Source organism: Rhinatrema bivittatum, chromosome 8, assembly GCF_901001135.1.
Source record: "Rhinatrema bivittatum chromosome 8, aRhiBiv1.1, whole genome shotgun sequence".
NCBI classification, from domain to species: Eukaryota; Metazoa; Chordata; class Amphibia; order Gymnophiona; family Rhinatrematidae; genus Rhinatrema; species Rhinatrema bivittatum.
In genome coordinates this window covers 155,094,512-155,120,550 of record NC_042622.1, presented here as the reverse complement: position 1 = coordinate 155,120,550, position 26,039 = coordinate 155,094,512, and the positions used below count along the sequence as shown (strand labels likewise).

General features: G+C 50.8%; 1 protein-coding gene across 2 annotated transcripts in view; it reads right to left on the bottom strand.

Moving 5' to 3' along the window:
• Positions 1–13,397: 13,397 nt before the first annotated feature.
• The window catches only part of SLC29A2 (solute carrier family 29 member 2), a 71,015-nt gene continuing 58,373 nt past the window's right edge, over positions 13,398–26,039 (bottom strand). For both annotated transcript variants that reach the window (XM_029612877.1, XM_029612876.1), the window contains exons 11-13: positions 23,141–23,226; positions 15,935–16,137; positions 13,398–15,310 (exon numbers count right to left, since the gene is read on the bottom strand). In XM_029612877.1, the coding sequence (XP_029468737.1) occupies positions 15,199–15,310; positions 15,935–16,137; positions 23,141–23,226 (401 nt within the window). In that variant the 3' untranslated portion in view covers positions 13,398–15,198. The remainder of the gene's footprint in view (positions 15,311–15,934; positions 16,138–23,140; positions 23,227–26,039) is intronic.

Sequence of the window (26,039 nt, the reverse complement as noted above, 5' to 3'; positions counted from 1 at the left end):
CAGGTAAGTAGCGCTACTCAGTTCCATCCACTGACTATCTAACTACTTAGCTGGATAAGTGCCATAGCTGGCTAAGTGGTGACCGCTGAACATGATATTCAATAGCTACCTTTTAGCCAGATAATATCGAACTCCAGATGTCCTTCTGGCAACCTACAAGGAGGAGCCCTGGTACATGTCCCCCAGCCATGGTCTGTTGCTGAGATGACTGAACATAAGAAAGTGCCATACTGAGTCAGACAGAAGGTCCATCAAGCCCAGCATCCTGTTTCCAACAGTGGCCAAGCCAGGATACAAGCACCTGGCAAATATTCAAACAGTAAATAAATCCCATGTTACTAATGCTAGTAATAAACCATGGCTATTTCCTAAGTTGATTTGATTAATAGCAGTTTATGGACTTCTCCTGCAGTTATTTGTCCAAACCTTTTTCAAACCCAGTTACGCTAAGTGCCTTAACCCCATCCTCTGGCAATGAATTCCAGAGCTCAATTGTGCACTGAGTGAAAAAGAATTCTCTCCGATTTGTTTTAAATGTGCTACTTGTAATTTCCAAAACAGTAAATAACCGATTCAAATTTACCCGTTCAAGTTCTTTCATGATTTTATAGACCTCTATCTTATCCCCCCCCATAGCCGTCTCTTCTCCAAGTTGAACAGCCTAAACCTCTTTAGCCTTTCCTCTTAGGGGAGCCGTTCCATCCCTTTTATCATTTTGGTTGCCCTTCTCTGAACCTTTTCCAGTGAAACTATGTTATGTTTGGTACTAGTGTGAACCTCTGGGCCAAGGTGAGAGATGTATCCGCCCACAGGGAGGAGCTCCGTGAGCCTCACCGCCGGTAGACGTGGTCTTAGATATGTCAGACACAGTTGTGGCATACTCTTTTATTGTTCCATGTACGTACCCAGATCAGTCCAGACAGTGGGTTATGTCGCCCTTCCACCACATGGAGTCAGAGAAAACTTCGAAGGGTGCTCCCATATAAGCTAGTGCACCCTCTGTCATCCTTCAGTATTCTTTTGACTCCAGCAGATGAGAGTGGCTGAACTCTAGTTCCCCACTAGGACTTCTGAAAAGCTAAATTTAGTTTCGCTCAGACCTTTGTCTAGGGCCCAGCAATCTAACTTGCAGGAAGAGCTATTTTTCAGTCTCCATTTCTGTATTTGCTTTGTGGGGGTAAGATTTTGTACCTTTCTTACTTGCAGGTTAGATTTGTAAGCCCCAGGGTGCAAGTTGGTGGTCCAACCTCTCCCCCTTTAACTCCGAGCCGACCCGCTGCCCTGAGAAGTCATTTTGCCTTGGGGCAGCCTCTATAGAGATGCGACATTCCTCTGTGTGGTGTAAATAGCAATTCAGGCAGGTCGGGGAGAAGGAGTAGTGCTGCAGAGGGGTTTTTTCCCTGCTCCTTGCAGCCACTCACCAGCGATTCATCAGTGGCTTAGGTCATAGTCCCATGCTGCGGTCCTTGAGGTGCCGCTCGTGTGGAGAGCCCGGTTCTCGGATCTGTGCGAGATGCCTCCCTGATGGGGAGGGTTCCTCGCGGCCAGCAGAACGAGCAGGTTCACGTGCAATGGCGCACCTCGATAGACAGAGGCCGGCCCCGATCCCGCCCAGCGCGGGAACAGTGGCCATCTTTGATTCTGAGCCGACTGCTCTAGAGCAGCCAGGGGACGATTGGACTCTTGTCCACCCGCAGGAGACCCCCCCTCGGTGCCTTCTTCTGGACCACCTCCATTTTCGGCAGATATGGTGCTTTTAATGCACAATGCCCACCTGGCCAGAATGGGACAGCAGCAAGATCCAACAGGGCCTCCTCCTCCTAAGGTGAGCAGGATGGCTGATCCCCCTGGGGCCTCCGGGATGCCCTTAGGGAGTGGGGGCCTCAGGACATGGGGTTCACCAAGGTGCCTCCAGGGTCCGCGTGGTCCATCATCCTCCGGGGGCTTGGCTCCTCTTCCTCAAGGCCCTCTCCCGGACCCAGGCATGAATAAACCCTCTCTCATGGCTCAGATGGAAGGGGATGATCCCTGGGTACTGCGTCTCTTCCAGAGGAATGAGTTGGATCCGCTCATCCCATATGTCATGCAGGAATTGGATATTGAGGATCCACAAGACCCTCCAGGGCCTTCTCCACCAGCTAAGAAGGGAGACCCCGTGCTCTCAGGTCTACGTCCACCGTCGAGGTCTTTTCCTTCCCATCCTATGTTAATGCAATTGCTGTCATGGGAATGGGATTCCCCTGAAGCCTCCCTCGAGGTGGGTAGAGCTATGGATAAGCTATACCCTCTCCCAGACAATTTTCTGGAGCTCCTCAAGGTTCCCAAAGTGGACGCGGCAGTATCTGCAGTGACAAAACGAACTACCATTCCAGTGACGGGAGGTGCTGCCCTACGGGATATGCAGGATAGAAAGCTCGAGGTGTATCTCAAGAGAGTATTCAAGGTGTCAGCTCTGGGCATCAGAGCAGTGATCTGTAGTTCCCTCACGCAACGGGGAAGACTCCGATGGGTCCAACAGCTCCTCAGTACATAAGAGCTGTCTCCTGCCGAAGCGCAACAGGCTGACCGCCTGGAGGCCGTGATAGCTTATGGGGCAGATGCGCTATATAACCTGCTCCGAGTTCTGGCCAGGTCTATGGTTTCAGCAGTCTCGGCCAGATGCCTCCTGTGGCTCTACAACTGGTCGGCGGATTCCTCCTCCAAGACCCAGTTGGGCTCCCTACCCTTCAAAGGGAAATTACTCTTTGAAGATGATCTGGACCAGATTATCAAGTCACTCGGCGAGAATAAGGTCCATAAGCTGCCAGAGGATCGGCCACAGGCTGCTAGGACTTCAGTTCCACTAGAAGCTGTTTCCAGAGCCAAGGATATTTCTGTTAACCAAGAACAGCTGCCTCTCGTCTGCCCTCTTCGCGTTCCCAGTCCTGGTCTCATTCCTTTCGTGGCAGCTCCCAAATCGTCACAATGAGGCTGTGCCGGCCCACTCCTCGGTCCCCAGGATAGGGGGCATCTCTCCCTCTTCCACGAGGAGTGGGTCAAGATTACCTCGGATCAGTGTGTCCTGGATATTCTAAAGCACGGTTACACTTTACATTTTGCTCGTCCTCTAAGAGACAGGTTCATCTTCTCTCCCTGCAGACCACCACAGAAACAACTCATAGTACGCCAGACACTCGACAGGCTCCTGGCCCTCGAAGCAATTCGCCCGGTTCCTCCGACGGAAGTGGGAGCCGGCCATTACTCCGTCTTCTTTGTAGTCCCCAAGGAGGGCTCCTTCCATCCGATCCTGGATCTCAAGATGGTCAACAAAGCCCTCAGGGTCCCACAGTTCAGAATGGAGACCTTACGCTCAGTGATAGCATCGGTACACAGCGGAGAATTTCTGGCCTCCTTGGATCTGATGGAGGCTTATCTCCACATTCCCATCCTCAAGGCGCATCAGCGCTTCCTTCGCTTCACAATTTGGGGCAGCATTTTCAATTCCAAGCCCTGCCCTTTGGACTGGCGACAGCTTCCCGTACCTTCACCAAAGTAATGGTAGTAGTGGTGGCAGCCCTCAGGAGGGAGGAAATCCTGGTCCACCCCTATTTGGACGATTGGCTCATCCAGGCAAAGTCCCTGGTCCAGTGTCAACGAGCGATAGCCAGAGTGTTGCATCTCCTTCAGTTCCTCGGATGGGTGGTCAATTTCTCCAAGAGCAGCCTTACTCCACCTCAGTCCCTGGACTTCTTAGGAGCACACTTCGATACAGCTGTGGGCAAGGTACTGCTGCGTCCGGATCTGGCCCAGGCTCTCATCTCCCAAGTACAGCGATTCATTTCGCTCTCTCTTCCCACAGCCTGGGATTATCTTCAGGCACTATGTCGTCCACTATCGATCTGGTACCTTGGGCTTTTGCGCATATGCATCCTCTGCAGAGTGCCTTGCTCTCTCGCTGGAAACCGGTTTCTCAGGAATTTCAGGCCATCCTCCCGCTGTCAGAGAGGACCAAGAACTCAACCTAGATCATTTGTTAAAGGGAGTAACCTTGGCAGTCCCTCAGTGGGTGATTGTCACCACAGATGCCAGTCTCTCCAGTTGGGGAGCGGTCTGTCAGATGAAATTGGCACAGGGGTCTTGGACGGAGTTGCAAGCATCCTAGCCAATCAATCGCTTGTAAACCAGAGTGGTATGCCTGGCGTGGAAGCGTTTTCTCCCCCTAGTCCAGCGTTGAGAAGTTTGGATTCTGTCAGCAACGCAACAACAGTAGCTTACATCAATCGTCAAGGGGGAACAAAGAGTCATCACGTTTCTCGGGAGACGGACAAGTTGCTGGCCTGGGCGGAGGTCCACCTTTCCCGCCTAGCGGCCTCTCACATTGCAGGAGTGGACAACGTTCAAGCCGACTTCTTGATTTGTCAACGCATAGATCCCGGAGAGTGGGAACTCTCCGAGGAAGCAGTGGAACTTCTATTAAGTTGGTGGGGGTCTCCCCACCTGGACCTGATGGCCACTCCACGGAACACAAAAGCTCCACGATTCTTCAGCCGCAGAAGACAGCATGGCGCAGAGGGAGTGGATGCCTTAGTCCTTCCCTGGCCGCAGCACATTCTCCTCTACGTGTTTCCACCATGGCCCCTGGTGGGAAAGGTAATCGTAAGAGAGTCACCATGGTCCAGTAATTCTGATGGTGCCAGAATGGCCACGTCGGCCGTGGTTCGCGGACTTGGTCAACCTCGCAGTGGACGGCCCTCTTCGCCTGGGACATCTACTACGCTTACTGTGCCAGGGTCCGGTATTTTCCGACCAGGCAGATCGCTTCTGTCTTGTGGCCTGGTTTTTGAGAGGCGCCAGCTGAGAAGACAAGAATACCCGGAGGCCGTGATCTCGACCCTCCTCAAGGCTAGGAAGACCTCTACGTCCATTGTCTATGTCCGAGTTTGGAAGGTCTTAGAGACCTGGTGTGGCTCCATACCTGTCTTGCCGCAGAGCACCTCAGTGGCTCAGATATTGTCATTCCTGCAACAGGGCCTGGAAAAGGGATTGGCCTACAATTCCCTGAGGGTGCAGGTGGCTGCCCTCGGTTCCCTGATCCAGCACCTCTCACCTGGACACTGTCCGATTTCTCAAGGGAGTGAAACACGTTAAGCTTCCAGTACACACTCTGTGTCCCTCATGGAGCCTCAACTTAGTTCTTTGAATTCTAGGCGGTCCACCATTCGAACCGCTACGAGCCACTACCCTCAAGGATCTTACACTCAAGACAGTCTTCCTGGTGGCTATTTACTCTGCCCGCAGGATTTCGGAGCTTCAGGCGCTATCGTGCAGGGAGCCCTATCTCCGTTTCATGGATTCAGGAGTTTCCTTGCGCACGGTGCCCTCTTTCCTGCCCAAGGTTGTTTCTGCATTCCATATGAATCAGATGGTGGAACTCCCGTCTTTCTCAACTGAAGATTCCCATAAGATACGCAAGCTTGATGTTAAGTGTGGTGTATCCTCATTCGCTATCTGGAGGCCACAAATGACTTTCGCTTGTCAGATCATCTTTTTGTACTTTGGAGTGGCCCAAAGAAGGGGGCCAAGGCTTAGAAACCCACCATTGCTCACTGGCTGAAAGGAAAATTAGTTTCTTACCTGATAATTTTCATTCCTGTAGTACCACGGATCAGTCCAGACACCTGGGTTTTGCCTCCCCTCCAGCAGATGGAGACAGAGAAGTTTTCTCAATCAACCCTGCCATATATACCAAGGTGCCACCCACAGTCCCTCAGTCTTACATAATGTCAAAGCAGAATGGAACAAAACCAAACTACACAACTAACTATCCTTCCTTCTATAAAAAGGCATAGTCAAACCCACAACGGGGAACAGAACTCGCAGAACCAAAGGAACAAGCGATAAGGTAGAACAGATTTTCAGAAAAATATAACATACGAGCGGACTCTCTGTTACTTTAGAGTACACAGCCATGGGCGGGGCTCTAGACTGATCCGTGGTACTACAGGAACGAAAATTATCAGGTAAGAAACTAATTTTCCTTTCCCTGTATGTACCCGGATCAGTCCAGACACCTGGGATGTACCAGAGCCAACTTATCAAGGGTGGGATCCAGAGAGGCCCGCTCGGAGCATCCCTTCTCCAAATCCCCTGGAATTCGAAGCTTGAACATCCAATCGGTAATGCCTCCATTCCATTACCTTGCCTTGCAAAAGTGTGCAATGATTTCCAAGTAGCCACCCTGCAAATTTCCTGGAGTGACACTTGATGACATTCCGCCCAAGAAGCAGCGTGTGACCGTGTAGAATGGGCATGAAGGCCCACCGGAACTGTTTTCCCATGCAGTAAATATGCTGAACCAATAGTTTCCTTCAGCCAGTGAGCTATTGTAGTCTTTGAGGCTATACCACCTCTTTTCGGACCATTCCACAACACAAAGAGATGGTCGGACACACGGAAAGGATTTGTAACTTCTAGATATCGCATCAAAGCCCTGTGAACATCTAGTTTCCGTAAATCCCGTGCCATAGGATCCGTTCGCTCCACCTCGGAGAAGGAGGGAAGCTCAATCGACTGATTCAAGTGAAAAGAAGACACCATCTTTGGTAGAAAGGAGGGAACTGTCCGCAAGGACACCCCTGAATCAGAGATCCACAAGAAAGGCTCCCTACACGACAATGCCTGCAATTCAGACACCCGACGGGCTGAAGAAATCGCTACCAAAAATACCACCTTCAGCGTGAGATCCTTCAGCGTCATCTGCTTTATAGGCTCAAAAGGTGGCGCACATAAGGCCGAAAGTACCAAATTGAGGTTCCAAGAAGGACACGGATGGCGAAGCAGAGGACATAAGTGTTTTGCCCCAGAAGAAAACGTGCCACATCTGGGTGTAACGCCAACGATACCCCTTGGACCTTACCTCGGAGACAACCAAGCGCCACCACCTGCACTCTGAGGGAATTACAAGAGAGACCTTTAGAAAAACTTTCCAGACTCGAACATAAGCTAAGGAAGTAGACTGTTTTCGCGACCTCAGTAACGTGGCCACCACCGCGCCCGAATAACCTTTATTCTTCAGCTGCTGCCTTTCAAAAGCCATGCCGCGAGACAGAAGTGACCCGCCTCTTCCAAACAGACCAGGCCTTGATGAAGAAGAGCCGCGGACTCCCGAAATCGTAGAGGTTTCGCGGCAGACAGATTGAGTAGGTCCACAAACCAAGGACACCGCGGCCACTCCGGAGCTACTAAAATCACCTCCGCCGGATGAAGCTCTATTCGCTGGATCACCTTACCTATCAGAGGCCATGGAGGAAACACGTACAGCAAGATGTTCGTTGGCCAGGGAAGGACCAGGGCATCAACCCCCCTTGGCTCCTGTCTCTCTGTGCCGACTGTAGAACCGTGGAGACTTGGCATTCTGGAATGTGGCCATCAGATCCATGTGTGGCGTGCCCCATCGATTGCAGATGAGCTGAAACGCCTCGTTGGCTAGCTCCCACTCTCTGGGATCAAGATGGTGACGACTGAGGAAGTCTGCCTGTACATTGTCTACCCCGGCGATGTGAGGTACTGCAATGCTAATGAGATTTTGTTCCACCCAGATCATCAACTGTTGCGCCTCCGTTGCTACTGGGCGACTCCTGGTTCCTCCTTGGCGATTGATGTAGGCCACTGTGGTTGCATTGTCTGACAAGACTCTGACCGACTTCCCCCGAAGGAGCGGGAGAAACACTTGCAAGGCCAGAGCCACGGCTGGCCCCTGCACAGATTTCCCAGACAAACCGCTCCCCAGCCGGAGAGACTGGCATCCGTGGTGACGACTGTCCATTTGGGCATTACCAGAGGAATTCCACATGTCAGATGATCCGAGACAAGCCACCAGCTGAGACTGGCTCTCACGGAAGCAGTAGGTGGAACTGTTCAGACACCAGATTCCAGCGGGACAGCAATGCTGATTGTAAGGGACGCAGATGAGCGAAGGCCCAGGGAACCAATTCCAGAGTGGATGCCATGGATCCCAAAACCTTCAGGTAATCTCTCACCTGCGGTCTCTGCAGGGACAACAGGCCAGTCACCTGACTCTGAAGCTTGAGTACACGTTCTGTTGTGAGGAATACTCTGCCCTGCTTCGTGTTGAACAGAGCTCCCAGGAACTCCAGAGACTGCGTAGGGGTCAAACGACTTTTGGCAAGGTTGACCACCCATCTGAGTGATCACAAGAGCTGTAGTACCCGGCTGACCGCTGTCTGACACAGAAGCTCTGTCTTTGCCCAATCGTCCAAGTAGGGATGCACCTGAAAGCCTTCCCTCCAGAGTCGCTGCGACCACCACCATCACCTTGGTGAACGTTCGGGGAGCGGTGGCGAGGCCGAAAGGCAGAGCCCGGAACTGATAATGATTTCCCAGAATGCAGAACCTGAGGAATTTCTGGTGAGACGACTGGATGCCGATATGGAGATATGCTTCCGTGAGATCCAGAGAAGCCAGGAACTCTCCTTGTCGGACGGAGGCGATGACCGACCGAAGAGTCTCCATTCTGAAACACGGTATCCGAAGACACCTGTTGACTCTTTTTAAATCTAGGATTGGTCTGAATGTCCCTTCCTTTTTGGGGACTATGAAGTAAATGGAATAGCGGCCTTTGTGTTGCTGCACGGACGGAACCGGTGTTATAGCCCCCAAGTCCAGCAGGCGCTGTAGAGTGCCTTGTACCACCTCTCGCTTTTCTTGGTACTCGCATGGAGAGATGAGGAACTTGTCCCGAAGAATCTGTACAAAATCTAAAGCATAACCTTGACTTATCACGGTTAACCTTCACTTATCACGGTGAGGACCCACTGGTCCGATGTTATTTTGGTCCATTCCTCGAAAAATAGCGACAGTCTGGCTCCCACTTTTGGTTGGAGAACCTGAACAGAGGAATGGACCGGCCATATCTCATTGTGCGGCCTTAGCACCCGCCCCCGACTGAGGGTTACTTGGTTTGCCGAATCTTCTGCCGCAAAAGGACTGAGGCCACGAAGGTTGCCGGCTTGAGCTTGGGCGAAAGGACGACCCGGAAGACTGCGCCTGTCTGGGTCTCCTGCTACCACGGAACCGAGCTCGAACTGCAAACGAGTCTTGTGACAGAGGCCTGTTTTCTGGTAGCTTATGAACCTTGTTCTCTCCCAGAGATTGGATCATATCCTCCAATTCCTTGCCAAAAAACAACTTTCCTTTAAAAGGCAGTGAACTGAGGTAGGCCTTGGAAGAAACATCCGCAGCCCAATTCCGGAGCCAAAGGAGCCTGCGTGCAGAAACCATGGATCTGGCCGACGTGCGCAGCAGGTGATAAAGAGCATCTGTGCTGTAGGCGATTACCACTTCCATCCGGTTTGCCTGGATAGCCTCCCTCTCAGAGAGATCGGCATTGGCTTGGAGCTGTTGGGCCCAGCGAAGACACTTCAAAGACTTTCTTGAGCTGAAGCTCCAACTTTCTGTCCTATAAGTCCTTGAGGGCTGTTGCTCCTGTAACTGGGATAGTGGACCTCTTAGTAACAGCCGACACCGCTGCGTCCACCCTAGGAACTCGAAGAAGCTCCAATGCGTCCTCTGGAAGAGTATATAGCTTTTCCATGGCCTTGCTTACCTTCAGACCTAAATCCGGGGTGTCCCACTCTCTGAACAGGAGATCCGTCGCCAAGAAATGGAAATGAAAGGAAACCATAGGCCCCCTGAGGCCTAGCAAGACCGGATCCATAGCTCCCAGTTGGGATTCAGCCGGCGGAGCCTCTATTCCTAGCTCCTGTAGGATGGCTGGAATAAGAGGAGACAGCTCATCTTTCTTAAATAGACGAACCACCTTTGGATCGTCCCCTTCCATCGCCTGAGATCCTTTGCTAGTACCTTGCTGTCTCATCCTGAGACGTAGAGTCTGTGTCCATCCCCGGTGGGATGTGCCGGTGGATCTGTCTCATCCTGAGACGTAGAGTCTGTGTCCATCCCCGGTGGGACGGACCTTAAGGGCCTCTTATCCTTAGGTGGGTCAGAGACCCCCCCGGGACCTATCCCTTTTTCGTGACCTCTGGGCCTGCGGCTGCAGTACACGCCTCCCAGGTGCCAGCTTTCTCCCTGCCTTTTTAGCTTTAAAAACTTGGTGCATAAGCAAAACAAACTCTGAGGAGAATGAAGACTCCGAAGAGGAATCAGTAGCCCCCGCAGGGCTATCCACCTGCAAAGGAGAGGCTGCCCCTGCAGGAGCGCCCCCCCCCCCCCGGACGGTATTTGCTGCGGGGATAACGAGGGGGGCAGAGTCCCCTCCCCCATCGCTGCCCATGTGGCTTCTCTAAAGGTGCCCAAAATGGCCTCCGTTCCCACGCTCAGCGGGAACGGGTCATCAGCCAACTCTGCACTCTGCCCGACACGCACCGGCGAACACGGAGCCCGATTCCGCCCCCCCCCCCCCCCCCCGAAAGGCAACAGAGGGTCCCTCGCCTCCCTGCACACAACTGGAGCAGAGGCCTTCCCGCGAGAGACGAGAGGCGCGCGCCGAGTCACATGCGCGGCATGAGGACGGCTGCCCGCGAAAATAATTGAAAACGGCGATGGAAAAAAAAAGAAAGAAAATGAAGAGATACCAGACGAACTAGCAGAGAGCCGGCGCGCACCACACAACAAACGCTTATATATATAAATATATATATTTTTTTTTACATAAAATAAACTGCAAAAACTTGCTGTCCTTGGTTCTGGATACAGGTCCTGCTCCTGTGGGGGTGAGTGAGCCGGGCTCCCCGGTATCACCCCCAACGCTGCTGACCAGTAAGTGCAAGGTCCTCGACCCTTAGCAGCGGCCTCGACCAGGAGGTATGGTCCCCTCAGGAACTTACAACCCCCTGGGAGGCTCTCAGAACCGCTTTTTTTTTTTTTTTTAACTTAAAGAGAGAGCTCACCAAAATACAATCAAGACCCTGACTAAATCCTACACTACCAACTTGTTTCAATCAGGGAATCAGAAGAGACTGTGGGTTTTGCACCTCCATCATCTGCTGGAGACAGAGTAAGACTAAGGGACCTTGGGTGGCACTTTGGTATATATGGCAGGGTTGTTTGAGAAAACTTCTCTGTCTCCATCTGCTGGAGGGGAGGCAAAACCCAGGTGCCTGGACTGATCCGGGTACGTACAGGGAAAGAGGCCATTGCCTCAGCATATATTGGTGCTGGTCGACAGCCTCCAGTGGGCATCAAGGCCCATTCCCTCTGAGCTCACGCGGCTTCCTGGGTGGAGAGTCAATCCATTTCGCCTCAGGAGATATGCCGAGCAGCCACCTGGAAGTCTTTACATACCTTTGCTCGGCACTATCATTTGAATCTACAGCCACCGGTTTTCAGCTCCTTTGGCATTCGAGCAGGGCTATCCGGGGCCCACCCTAAGTAGGGAAGCTTTGGTACATCCCACTGTCTGGACTGATCCGGGTATGTACAGGGAAAAGAAAATTATTCCTTACCTGCTAATTTTCATTCCTGTAGTATCATGGATCAGTCCAGATGCCCACCCTAAGGATTTATGGGATTGGGATTGTCTCTCTGCTCAAATTGTTTTCCATATACCACGTGTTTAGTGGCTGTTTCATGGTTCGTTTTGCAAGTTTAGTTGCCTCTTAAAGTTTAGTACACACTGTACAGTTACAGTTGTTCAAGTTGAAAGAGTTTTATACCTTGATCCATCCATCTTTTCTCTTCATGCTTTGATATTCTTAATACTGAAGGATGACAGAGGATGCATTAGCTTATATGGGAGCACCCTTCGAAGTTTTCTCTGACTCCATCTGCTGGAAGGGGGACATAACCCACTGTCTGGACTGATCCATGGTACTACAGGAACGAAAATTAGCAGGTAAGGAATAATTTTCTTATAGCAGAGAGAGACACAACCCATGGAGCGGGAAGTGCAGAAAGTAAAGTTCAGAGCAGGGGCTATACCCAACAATGATGTCTTAGATGTGACAATCCGGTAGTGGCCCATGGAGCGGGGTAAGCCAGGAAGTCTTGCAGTAGTGAACACTCGGATGTGCAGATCCAGTAGTGGCCCACAGAGCAGGGTACACCGGGGATGAATCTCAGATGGAAATGAGAAAGGAGTCCGAGGTGCAGCAATAACCTGTAGGCAAGGTATACCGGAGTGGTTCCTTCAGGGAGGAAGCAGTAGTGGCCCGAAGCACAGGGTACACCGCAGCGAATCTCAGAATGAAGCTTAGACAGTAGAAGTCTGTAGAATTAGGTACTCACAGGAGATAGTTCCAGAAGAGGTTCCGGGGAGCGGAACCGATAGTAGTTCAAGGCAGAGGGTCCTCCGAGGAGCGGATAACCAGAAACAAGATAGGGTCCCCTAGGATCGGGTTCCCAGAATGTCTCACGCCAACGTAGAAACTGGAACTGGAAGTCCAAGGAGCAGAATTCAGCAAGAGGGAACTCCTTGCTAACTCGAAGAAGTGAAGGGCCTACTAGCTTAAGTACCGGAGGTGGGTGACATCATCCAGGAGAGATGCCCCCGAGGTTCCTGCCATGACGTGTACAAGAGTGGCCCATGAGCGTGCGCGTCTAAGTGATTCCTGGACCAAGATGGCAGTTGGCAGCACCCACGCAGTCCTGGGGATGTCAGGCTGGTTGGCGGTGACTGCCATTCGTCCGAAGGACGGAAATGTAGCAGCAAAAGAGGTGAGCATTAGTGGTCGCAGCCATCTGCAACCAACGGGCGTAACACTATATCTTTTTTTAAGATGCAGTGACAATTGCACACAGTACTCAAGGTGTAGTCTCACCATGGAGCGATACAGAGGTATTATGACATTCTCCATTTTATTTGCCATTCTTTTCCTAATAATTCCTAACATTCTATTTGCTTTTATGACAGCTGTAGCACACAGAGCCAATGATTTCAATATATTGTTCACTAACGCCCAGATCTTATTCCTGGGTGATAACTCTTAATATGAAACCTAACATTGTGGAACTACAATGGGGGTTACTTTTCACTTGTCCACATTAAACTTCATCTGCCATTTGGATGCCCAGTCTTCCAGTCTCGCAAGATCCTTCTGCAATTTATCACATTCTGCTTGAGATTTAACAATTGTAAATAATTTTAGCATCTGTGAATCTGATCACCTCATTTGTCATTCCCCTTTCCAGATCATTTATAAATATATTAAAAAGCACCAGTCCAAGTACAGATCCCTGAGGCACTCCACTCTTTTACCTTTCTTTTACCTTTCTTCCACTGAGAAAACTGACCATTGAATCCTACTCTTTATTTCTGTTTTATCTAGTTTGCAATCTACAAAAGGACATCACCTCCTATCCCATGACTTTTTAGTTTCCTTAGAAGCCAATCGCGAGGGACTTTGTCAAACGCCTTCTGAAAATCCAAATACACTACATCTACTGGCTCACCTTTATCCCCATGTTTATTAACCCCTTCAAAAAAATGTAGATTTGTGAGGCAAGACTTGCCTTGGGAAAATCTATACTGCCTGTGTCCTATTAAACTATGTCTATCTTTTAAAGATGGTCTTAGCAAATTAAAGTGATAAAGCTGGGGATGGCCTCAGGGCTTTTGCAAGTCATTGTTTCCCCTCACACACCCTTAGCATGGGGCTTGTACCATAGTGAAATGCTCAGACTGTTTCAGCATTCAGGAAGCAGGTGTTTGCATATTATGCGTCCCATTTATATTTTCAACTCAGAATATGGTCTAAACCAGGGTTGGCCCAGTGGCTGTGTTTCAGTGCTGTGCACTGAACAATTTAAAAGGTCCCTGGTTTAATTCCCCAGTCAGATATGCTATGCTTAAGGAGTTGTGGTCATTGCTTAAGGGCAACACCTAGTGTCCAGATGCAGAGCCCATGCTTGCAGGATTCAGTAAAGAGCCTTGATGCATGGCCCCTGGCCCAAGACTATTGCTGCAATGACCAGGCTAGCTAGGTTGTTAAGAGGGGAGAGGGAAATAGGGGAAAATCCCCTGGTAGTTGCGAATGAAGGCTCATGGCACCAGATCCCAGCCCTGGTTCCAGCTGAGCTGGAGGAAACTGCCAGGTAAAAGAGACCCCAAGTTTTGAATCTAGTATTTCCATTAGCTATAGCAAGCACTTGGAGTGTAGCTATTACAAAGCAGCTCACCAATTGGGCGGTGTCTGCCGCTCAGTGGAGTGGGGATGTTTGGCCTCTCTCTGCCCAACTGGTCTGCAGTCCCTGAAGAGGTCACCCCTGTGCATGATGCAGATTCTTGACAGTACTCGGTCTCTGCTGTGCACAGCAGCAGCTCTGGGTCCTGGGATAGAATCTGTTCTCGTGCCAAAAAGGTTCTGGAAAAGGGGGAAGTGATGCTGCCTGCAGCGTAAAGTCCCTTTAAAATGAGAGAATCTGTGTCTTCTTCTGCCAGTGAATTACATTTTTTTTCTATCCCGTACATTTTCTAATGGAAGTACGCTTGGATACACAATGACAGAGACAGACATCCCCTCCCCATTGACGCCCACCCCACCGGTGCCACACACATACATTTGCACATCCAGCCACCCCTTCAACACACACCCGCTGCCCACACATTTGTGTATTTACACATATATATGGAGACACTACTACAGACATACATACATACAGAAACACACATATACGAGATTGCAGTCTGATGCGTAGACACGCCTGCCTCTCACAGAAGAATATTCTTTTAGCTGCCTTGTAACTGGAAAGAAGATGACCAAAGCTTCCTCTGCCCCCCCCCCCCCCCCCCAAACTGCTTCCTCCCAACTTCCCCACCCATTTCTTAACAAATAAGAATAAACTGACAAAACAAACGAAGCAGAGCCTTTCAGAAACACGCACCCCAGTTCTGGCAGCCACAGAGTTGAACCCTTTCGGGTTCCTGTGGCAGAGGATGGTTGGGCGGTACAGGGCGCACAGACGCATTGTGTTCCTCCGCCACCTTTCAAACCATTCTTTTCCCATCCTTTCTGTTGCATGCCCACGTCTAACTCTCTTCTGAGTGGTTTGGGAGGTGCAAGCTGTCTTCTTATTTCCAGAACAGAACTTGCAGCGTGCACATACCACCGTCTGCCCCTCCCCGCCAAGTTTATTTCAGACTCTTTTCAGAACGAGATTTGGCTCCGAGACCTGTGCGGTTTCAGGGCAGAGGGTTGTCAGAAGTGGTGGGGGGGGGAGGGGAGGAAGCCTGGCTTTCAGTGGCTACAGGAGGGCTTTGAAGAGGAAGGAGAAGCCGGCGCCACACGAGAGCCCCAGGGCCAGGAAGAAGGTCATGAGGACCCCTGTAGTCTTGCTCTCATGAGGCAGCACGTTCCTGAAAGACAAGTTGGGAGGAATGTATGGTTAAAATATACTGTAAATTATAGAGCTCATGCAATCTTGCTTATTTTCTTAATAAATTCAATTCACAGAGTCTGTTTTAGCCTGTATGTCTGTCTTGATTAGAAAGTGCAAGCCCTACGTGGCAGGAACAGTCTCAGTTTTTTACAAGTGCTGCACTGCTATAGAAATGATAAGTAGGAGTAGCAGCTCCTCTTTCCTCCCTGGCCGTCATCAAGGATCTTCCTACTGCAAGGCCTCTCTCCCAACTCCTTCCCATCTAACTCTCATTAATCCCTGAGAGGCCTCGCTAACTCCTTTCCATCCAGCTCTCAACAAGGCAGTATAATGTGCAGGCCTCCAGTACTATAATCGCTGCTTTCCTACATCCCTCGCCCAAAATAAGACATGTAGGCCTTACCGCTGCCATACCCTGACTAACCATAAGGTGGTACCATAAGACCAGCACAAGGTTGTGGGTGTGGTTGCCATCCCACCTTCCTATTCCCTCAGAGCAGGAATGGAGCCCTGACTCTGAGATTAGCTCTTGGTGCCAGTGGTAGTGACGGGTCATTACAGCAGGCTACCAGGGATCGGGTAAGGGAGGGAGCGTACTCACTTGGGTGCCAGGCACATGGTGAGGGAGACGAAGTAGCCATTAGAGAATGAGAAGATAGTCATAAAGATGATGAACCAGATGTCCTGCTTGAAGATGACTGGGAGGTAGTATCGATCGGGGATGTTACAGAGCATAAAGAGGGGCACGAAGACAAAACGTAGAGATACCAGCAGCAGCAGCAGCAGCTTACTGTCCTTCCCTGGCTGCCAGAATAGAAAACAAAAACAAAAGAGATCCTGAGCTTGGAATCCAGTTCCTCTCTGCAACAGCTGTGTGAGGACTAAATAGGGGAACAGTGGTTTATTATCTGCTAAGTTTCTTTCCTGAGTCCTGCCAGCCCAGCTCAGATGGATGGGTTTGTCTCCCTTACCAGCAGACAGAGATAGAGAATAAAAGATTTACTGTAACCGCTTACTTAAGGCACTGTGCCACCTGCAGTCACTCAGTATTTTGTATCAAAGCTATAACTTTAACCAAACAAATAAAAAACAAAAGTTCCCTGTACGTACTCGGATCAGTCCAGACTCCTGGGTTTATTCATCCCTGCCAGCAGATGGAGACAGAGAAAGTTTCACTGAAGCTGCTTGATAAGCCCTGGTGCCACCTGCAGTCACTCAGTATTTTGTATCAAAGCTATAACTTTAACCAAACAAATAAAAAACAAAAGTTCCCTGTACGTACTCGGATCAGTCCAGACTCCTGGGTTTATTCATCCCTGCCAGCAGATGGAGACAGAGAAAGTTTCACTGAAGCTGCTTGATAAGCCCTGGTGCCACCTGCAGTTACTCAGTATTTCTGTCTCCAGCAGATGGTGGCTGGTGCATAAACCTGCAGTTTTTTCGGGGTTTTTTTTCTGTTTTGGGTGAGCCTTCTTCCCAGGGGTTTGGATCCCGAGGCGACCCTTTCCCTGTTTGGTCGAGGTGGACGAGCTGGAGGTCGGTGACCTTTTTGTATGCTCGATCCTTAGTGAACCGTGGGGTGCAAATCTGGTGGTCCAGATCCCTCCCTTCCATGAGGCTGCTTAGGCGGCTTTCAGATTTGTGGCGTTTTTCCCCTCTGCTCCTTTTTTCTTTTTTAGGGCCTCTTCCTCTCCTAGGTTTTTTTTGGCTGAACTGTGCTGGACAGCTCCCTTCAGCCTTAGGAGAGGAGAGCCCTTGCCTTCTCTGTTTTAATAAAGTAAAAAAAAAACAAAAAAACTTTAGTGAAACAGGAAGGTCATCAAAAGAGCAGCTAAGCAGTAAGGCTCTGGGGTTTTTTCCCTCCCCCCCCCCCCATGCGTTTTTACCGGTGTTTCTTTTTATTTTCTCTCAGCGGGGAGGGTTTTTCTTCTCCCGCCTCCGGGGGGAATGGTTCGCAGCTCAGCATGCTGTGCTTGCGGTGCGGCTCCGGCAGGTCTCAGCCGGGCCAGCCTTTGTTCTGCATGCATTTTTGGGGGAGGGCCCTCCCTCCTTCCAACGGCCGTGAAACGCAGAAAAATGGAATGCTCCACGGCGACCGTTGGCACCCTCATGGCGGGAGCAGCGGCCATTTTGGATCCCAGTTCGCACGTGCAGGTGGGCTCAGTGAGGTAATTTGGGCAGGATGTGCGGGCTCCGGGGCCCATGGGGGATCGGGCCTCTTCCTTGCCTGCGGCCCCATGCAATTTTTCCATGGATTTTATCCTCCTGCTTCACCAGGCCTATCTGGCTCAGCAGGAGGGTTTGGGATACCAGCACCTTGGCCTGGCATCCCAGGATCCGTGCCCATGCCTTCTGGAACCGTGGCGGGGTCCAGTCAGTCGTGGAACATCAGACCCCCGGGCGTTCAGCACTTGTTGCGTCCAGGGTGGGTCGGCAGATGATTCAGATAATTTGTTAGGGTCACCGGACCCCCCCAGGGATACGGCAGCAATCTTGGGAGCGCTCGGCGATGGTCAAGGGCCACCTGATATAGATCAGGGGGATGATCTGGAGGCCCCTCCAGTTCCGGAAGGGGATGACCCCAAAATCCTCCGTTTGTTTTGGAGGGAGGAGTTGGCTCTTTTAATTCTTCTCGTTCTCGAGGAGATGGGTTTGAAGGCCCCCCAAGAGGATTTGGACGCGAATGGGGCGGATCCAGTACAAGATGGCCTTAGGGCTCATTCGACCGAGTTCCCCTATCACAGCTCCGTGAAGCAATTGGTCGAACGGGAATGGGATGCCCCAGACTCAGGATTAAGGGTAGGAAGAGCGATGTCAAAGCTTTATCCCTTACCTGAGCAAACGTTAGAGCTTTTTTCGCTTCCAAAGGTAGACGCAGCGATATCCGCGGTGACTAAGAAAACCACTATACCTGTTGCCAGCGTGGCGGCCCTCAAGGATGTTCAGGATCGAAAGTTGGAGCTTCATCTCAAAAGGATTTTTGAGATGTCTGCGTTGGGACTGAGGGCTGCCATTTGCTCCAAGTTTTATACAGAGAGCCTGTTTGCACTAGGTACAATGATTTCAGGACGCACAGGCACAACCGGGTGCTGAGGTGACTAACGCAGATCGCTTGGAGGCGTCTGTTGCGAATGTAGCAGATGCTCTCTATGATTTGGTTCATTCTTTGTCTCGGCTTATGGGTTCCGCAGTGGCGGCCAGGCATTTACTGTGGCTCCATAATTGGTCCGCGGATGTATCCTCTAAGTCTCATTTAGAGTCGTTATCCTTTAAAGGGCGCCTCGTTAGGAGAGGACTTAGAGCAACTGATGAAGCAGCTGGGCGAGACGAAGGTGCACAAGTTACCGGAGAACAAGCCTCGGAATAAGCAGTGCTTTCAGGCTCGGACACATTTTTGGGATGGTAGACGGTCTCGCTCTTCAAGAGGGGCCATGATGTTGCAGAAACAGTTTCAGTCTCAAAGCTCGGCTTGGGGCTAGTCCTTTCGGGGAGGGCATTGGCCTTTCATAGCTCCCACAGGTGGGGGAGCTACGGGGGCCAAATCCTCCCAATGAGTCGAGGCCGGTCCACTCCGCCATTCCCACTATAGGGGGTTGCCTCACGCGGTTTTATGGGAAATGGACCAAGATTAGTCAGGATCAGTGGGTCCTTGGTGTAGTAAAAATGGTTACGTATCAGAGTTTGTGTGTTCCGTTCGCAACCTCTTTCTAGCCTCCCCCTGCAGATTTTCGGAAAAGTGTTGTGCAATTCGGGAAACTGAACAGGTTGTGCGGCTTAGGGGCCGTAATCCAATCCCACCAGGCTAATGGGGCAAGGGTCGTTACTCGATTTATTTTGTGGTGCCAAAGAAGGAAAGTACTTTTTGCCCCATTCTGGACCTGAAGCATGTAAATGCTGCATTAAAGGTCCCAAGTTTTCGCATGGAGATTTTACAGTTGGTGAAAGCAGTGGTGTGCAACCGGGAGTTTCTGGCTTCCCTGGATCTGATAGAGGCGTATCTTCATATTCCCATTCGTCAGGATCAGCAGCATTTCCTGAGGTTTGCAGTGCTGGGTGAGCATTTCCAGTTTCAGGCTCTTCCCTTCACGCTGGCCACAACTCCCTGCACGTTCACCAAGGTTATGGTGGTGATAGCGGTGGCTCTTCGGCGTGAAGGAGTGCTGGTGCACTCTAATCTAGACGATTGGCTCATCAGAGAAAAGTCGTTCAATGGGTGCCATGTCGCAGTGCAGAAGGTAATTCTCCTACTGGAGTCTCTCGGCTGGGTGGTTAATCTGGCAAAGAGCCATCTGGTCTCATCTCAGACCCTCGACTACCTCTGAGCTCGTTTCGTGTTCCTCACGAGGAGAAAATGTCCAAGTTACAGACACACTCCAGTGCACAACAGAGATCAAGCAAGTAAACTGTAACTATCAAAATGAAACAAGAAATTCAAGCAAGTATGAAAAATGCTCTTACACAGCTATCAATATATATATAGCAGATACTTCCGGTGCCTTACAATTCGGATGAACTTCCAGTGTCTTAAAGCTCAAATAGGAAGTAGAGAATCCCAAAAAGAACTTGTGAAAGAAAAACTCCGAGCGGACGTAGCAATGTAGATTGTACTACAGGAACGAAAATTTAGCAGGTAAGAACCAATTTTCCTTTCCCTGTACTTACCCGGATCAGTCCAGACAGTGGGATGTACCACAGCTTCCCTAAACAGGGTGGGACCAAGACAGTCCCGCTCAAAGTACCTGTCTGCCAAAAGAGCCAAAGACTGGCCCTGAATATCGAGGCGATAATGACGCGCAAAGGTATGTAGGGATTTCCAAGTAGCTGCTCTGCAGATTTCTTGTGGTGAGACTGACAAACTCTCCGCCCAAGAGGTAGCCTGAGAACGTAAAGAGTGAGCCTTTAAATCCCCCGGAACTGACTGGCCCCGACAAATATATGCCAACGCAATCGCCTCTTTTAGCCAGCGAGCGATAGTAGCTTTAGAAGCCTTATTCCCCTTACTTGGCCGCTCCATAAGACAAAGAGATGATCAGAGACTCGAAAATCATTCGTCACCTGCAAATATTGCAGTAGGACCCTCTTCACATCAAGGCGCCGTAGCTCTCTGCTTTTTCTCAAGAGGACATTGCGTGTTCGCAATGTCCTCTTGAGAAAAAGCAGAGAGCTCCACTGACTGATTTACATGAAAGGAGGACACAACCTTTGGCAGGGAGGATGGGACTGTTTGGAGGGAAACACCTGAATCAGAAAAGCGAAGGAAAGGCTCCCTACAAGACAGGGCTTGGAGCTCGGACACTCTCCTGGCTGAGGAAATAGAGAACAGAAAGACAGTCTTAATGGTCAGATCCTAAAGTGTGGCTCGCTGAAGGGGTTCGAAGGGCGCCTCACAAAGAACACAGAGAACCAAATTAAGGCTCCATGACGGACAAGTAGCCCGGGCAGGCGGGTTCAAGTGCTTAGCCCCCCTGAGGAACCGAATGACATCCGGATGGGTCGCCAACGCGTAACCATCGACCCACCCAAGGAGGGAACAGAGCGCTGAAACCTGTACCCACAAGGAATTGAAAGACAAACCTTTGGAGAGACCATTCTGCAGGAAGGCGAGAATCTGGGACATCGAAGCCTTACGTGCCGGAACTCCGGACTCAGCACACATAGTCTCAAACACTCTCCATACCTGAATATAAGCCAGAGAGGTAGAAGTCTTACGGGCCTGCAACAGAGTGGAGATAACCTCTTCCTTATAACCCTTCTTCCTTAGTCGCCGCTGCTCAAAAGCCAGGCCGCTAGGCAAAAGCGATTTGCCTGATCGAAAAATACTGGCCCCTGTCGGAGCAGATTTGGCAGATGGCCGAGGCAGAGAGCACTGTCCATAGCGAAGTTCACCGGATCCGCGAATCACAGTTTCAGAGGCCACTCCGGCGCCACGAGGATGACCGGCCCCCTGTGGAGTTCTATTCTTCTGAGTATCTTTCCCACCAGAGGCCAAGGTGGGAACACGTAAAGGAGGACATCGTGAGGCCAGGGTAGGACCAGTGCATCCACTCCTTCTGAGCAGTGCTCCCTTCTGCAGCTGAAGAATCCGGGAGCCTTTGCATTGCTCAGAGTAGTCATCAGGTCTAAGTGAGGGACCCCCCACTTGTGCATGATCAAATCCATCACCTCTCTGGATCACTCCCACTCTCCGGGGTCTAGATGCTGACGACTCAGGAAGTTGGCTTGAGTGTTCTCCTTCCCCGCAACGTGGGAGGCTGCTAGCCGTTCCAGATGGTGCTGTGCCCAGGCTAGCAGCTTGCTGGCTTCCAGGGCAACTGGACGACTCCTGGTGTCCCCCTGGTGATTGATGTAAGCTACCGTGGTGGAATTGTCAGAGAGGACTCACACAGCTTTGCAATGTATCAAGGGCAGAAAAGTCTTGAGAGCCAGATGGACCGCTCGGGTCTCCAGACGATTGATGTGCCACTGAGACTGGATTGGGGTCCATTGTCCCTGGGTAGACTGATTCTGACACACCGCTCCCCAGCCGAAGAGGATGGCATCCGTTGTCACAACAATCTACTGAGGTGTCTGCAAGGGCATCCCCTTCAACAGGTGGGCGAGAGAGAGCCACCACTGCATGCTGTCGATGGTAACATCGGAAAGTGATAAGGGTGTCTGAAACTCCTCCGAGACCGGCTTCCAGCAGGATAGCAAAGCTTTCTGTAAAGGACGCATATGCGCAAAGGCCCAGGGAACCAAATCTATAGTTGAAGCCATAGTGCCCAGAACTTGGAGATAATCCCAGGCTGTGGGGACCGTGCGAGATAATAGATGTTGGACTTGACCCATGAGCTTGAGTGCACGGGCCTCGGGTAACAGAACTTTGCCCACACGAGTGTCGAAGTGTACTCCTAAGAATTCGAGGATCTGAGAGGGCTTGAGGTTGCTCTTTGAGAAATTGACTATCCACCTGAGGGAGGTGAGAACCGCCAAGACCCGGTTGACCGCTATCACGCACAGGTCCTCCAACTTTGCCCTGAATGAGCCAGTCGTCCAGGTACGGGTGGACTAGGACTCCCTCCCACCGGAGGAAGGCCACCACTACCACCATGATCTTGGTAAATGTGCGTGGCGTGGTGGCGAGACTGAATGGGAGTGCTTGAAACTGAAAATGTTGTCCCAGGATGTTGAGACGAAGAAATCTCTGGAGTTTCTGGTGGACCGGGATGTGAAGGAAGGACTCTATCAGGTCGAGAGAGGCAAGGAACTCCCCTGTACGAACCGTCGCTATGACCGCCCTCAGGGTCTCCATCTGAAAATGGGGAACCTTGAGGGCCTTGTTGACTCTCTTGAGGTCCAGGATCGGTCGAAAAGAGCCATCCTTTTTGGGGACAATGAAGTAGATGGAATACTGGCCGGATCTCTGTTCCTGGTGGGGGACCGGGACTATGGCACCGAGCACTTGAAGTCTGTCGAGAGTCTGGCACACCGCTGAGTGCTTCCGAGTTCCGCAGGGAGAGATCAAGTAGAGGTCCGGGAGATCCCAAGCAAACTCTAATGCGTAGCCTCTTTCGATTACTTCGAGGACCCACTGATCTGAAGTAATTTTGGCTCATTCCTCAAGAAATAGGGACAGACGACCACCTAAGTCTGGGACGGAGGAAGGGGCTGGCCGCATCTCATTGTGAGGACTGGTCTGGGAGATGATAACGAAGTGCTGTTTAGCAAGCTAATTGTCCAATGACATCAGGCACAGATCAAATACATGGAAGGGTGGATCCAGGGAAAGATGGGAGGAATAGCATCTGTCTACTATGGTGACACTCACCCACAGGATGTAAGTGGTGGTGCTGCGGCCCAGCCAGTCCAGGACACTGAAGATGAGGAAGCAGCAGACGGGGCTGAAGAAGATATCTAGTCAAGGAGAGAAAAACAAGTCAGTCATGGAAACTGGAGCTAGAAAGACAGTGAGAGACATTCAGGGAGAGAGTAGAGAGGCAGAAGGAGAAATTACTATTTACCTGATAATTTCCTTTCCTCTAAGGAAGGCTGGCCAATCCACACGAGTTGGTTATACACCTCTACCAGCAGATGGAGACAGAGTAAAGCTGACGTCATGGACATATAACCCTGCCATGGCATCAGCCCGCTAGTATGCTCTGTAAAAGCCAAACTGTGGACAAAATGATTAGACTTGAACATGACTGTTAACAGTTAACCACTCATGCTTCCAACCAATTTGGAACACTGAGCACAGTCAAAATAATTAACTTTCACTACACTTAGGGGCTGGTTAGGACACTTACCAGTTCTTCAGTGAGTAAACAGGAACAAATCTCAGTATCGTCCACATATAAGGGTGAACTAAAAGGCAAGTCAGCAGCCAAGGGCGGGTTGTGGATTGGCCTGCCTTCCTTAGAGAAAAGGAAATTATCAGTCAAGTAGTAATTTCTCCTTCCTCTGCACTCAGGCAGGCCAATCCACACAAGTGGGTTTACCAAACCTAATCCTGAACAGGATGGGACGCTACGTGTGATCCCGTCGACACTGCATGTGCAGAACTGGCATCCTCCTGAGCCCAAATGTCCAAGCAGCAATACTTGGAGAAAGTGTGTAAGAAGGACCATGTCTCTGCTCGGCAAGCCTCGACAGGAGACAACAACCGAAGCTCCGTCCACAAAACCGCCAGAGCCCCAGTGGAATGTGACCTACCTTATGAGGGCAATGGAACATTGGCATCCACAAAGATGGCCAAGATGACTTCTCTTACCCAACGGGTTATGGTTGCCCGTGTCGTCAGTTTACCTTGTTTATCTCCACCACAGAGCACAAATAGTTGTGCAGATTGTCTGAAAAAGTTAATCTCCAAGTACTCTTCCAGTATTCTTCCAATCCTTGCTTGACATCCAAGGCACACAACAGACAATATTCATACTCATCTCTATCCCTGTCCCGCAAAGGCAGGGACATAGACTAATTCAAATGAAACACCACAACCATTTTTAGCCAAAAAGAAAAAGTACCATCCTAAGCTGTAGCACCCCTGAAGCCATTTGCAGAAACGACTCATTGAAGAAGGAGCCTGTAGCTCTAAAACTGGTCGTGCTAAACAAATAGCAAAGAAAACTCAAGACAAGGCTAAGGAAAATAATCAGTAGCTACAAGGGATATTATAAATGCCTAACTCCTTAACCTGGACACATCAGGATAGGAGGCAATGTCCCACCATTGACTCATTTTCAACAAGCAAGAGTTTGTACTTGTGCCTTCAAAGTGCTAAGGGCCAAGCCTTTAAGCAAGCTTTTCCCTGTAAAAATTCCAACATCAGTGGAATGTCATTTGTGAAAGGATAAGAACTTCGCTCCTCATACCATAAGAACATAAGATATGCCATACTGGGTCAGACCAAGGGTCCATCAAGCCCAGCATCCTGTTTCCAACAGTGGCCAATCCAGGCCATAAGAACCTGGCAAGTACCCAAAAACTAAGTCTATTCCATGTTACCATTGCTAGTAATAGCAGTGGCTATTTTCTAAGTCAACTTAATTAATAGCAGGTAATGGACTTCTCCTCCAAGAACTTATCCAATCCTTTTTTAAACACAGCTACACTAACTGCACTAACCACATCCTCTGGCAACAAATTCCAGAGTTTAATTGTGCGTTGAGTGAAAAGGAACTTTCTCCGATTAGTTTTAAATGTGCCACATGCTAACTTCATGGAGTGCCCCCTAGTCTTTCTATTATCTGAAAGAGTAAATAACTGATTCACATTAACCCATTCTAGATCTCTCATGATTTTAAACACCTCTATCATATCCCCCCTCAGCCGTCTCTTCTCCAAGCTGAAAGACTTGCCTTGGGTAAAGCCATGCTGACTTTGTTCCATTAAACCAGGGGTCGGGAACCCATGGCTCGCGAGCCAGATATGGCTCTTTTGAGGGCTGCATCTGGCTCGCAGACACGTGTCGCCATACTTCGCGGTTCCCCGCTGACCCAGCTGCTCCCCGGTCCTCCGCCGCCCGGACTTAAAATGCTGTCAGCCCGGGCGGAACGCGGCAGGACAGCTGGAGTCAGCGGCACCTGCGTGCTCTCTTCTCCTCCCCCCCCCCCCGCGGCCCGGAAGAGGAAGTGGAGAGCATCGGGTGCCTGCGCGGGAAGAAGAGACCACACTAGCGTGGTCTCTTCTTCCGCGCAGGCACCCGATGCTCACCACTTCCTCTTCCGGGCCGCGGGGGGGAGGAGAAGAGAGCACGCCGACTGGAGTCATCCGGGTGCCTGCGCGGGAGTCATCGGGTGTCAGCCGGGTGCCAGCGCTGGAGTCATCGGGTGCCTGCGCGGGTCTTCCCGCGCAGGCACCCGATGCTCTCCACTTCCTCTTCCGGGCCGCGGGAAGAAGAGAGCACGCCGGTGCTCTCTTCTTCCCGCGGCCCGGAAGAGGAAGTGGAGAGCATCGGGTGCCTGCGCGGGAAGACCCGCGCAGGCACGCTAGTGTCCGACGGGAAGAAGACTGCAGCGCGGCTCGGAGGAAAATGAAAATCTTCAACCGCGGCCGATGGGACTCCGCCTTCGCGAGGGCTGAAAATGAAGGAGGTTAGCGTTGGGAGGTGGCTGCTGCTGCCGCGAGTTCCCGGGGGGGGAAGGGGGAGAGAGAGAGTGAATAAGCGAGCAAGCATGTGTGTTTGAGATCCTGTGTGTGTGAGTGAGAGATTGCATGTATGTGAATGA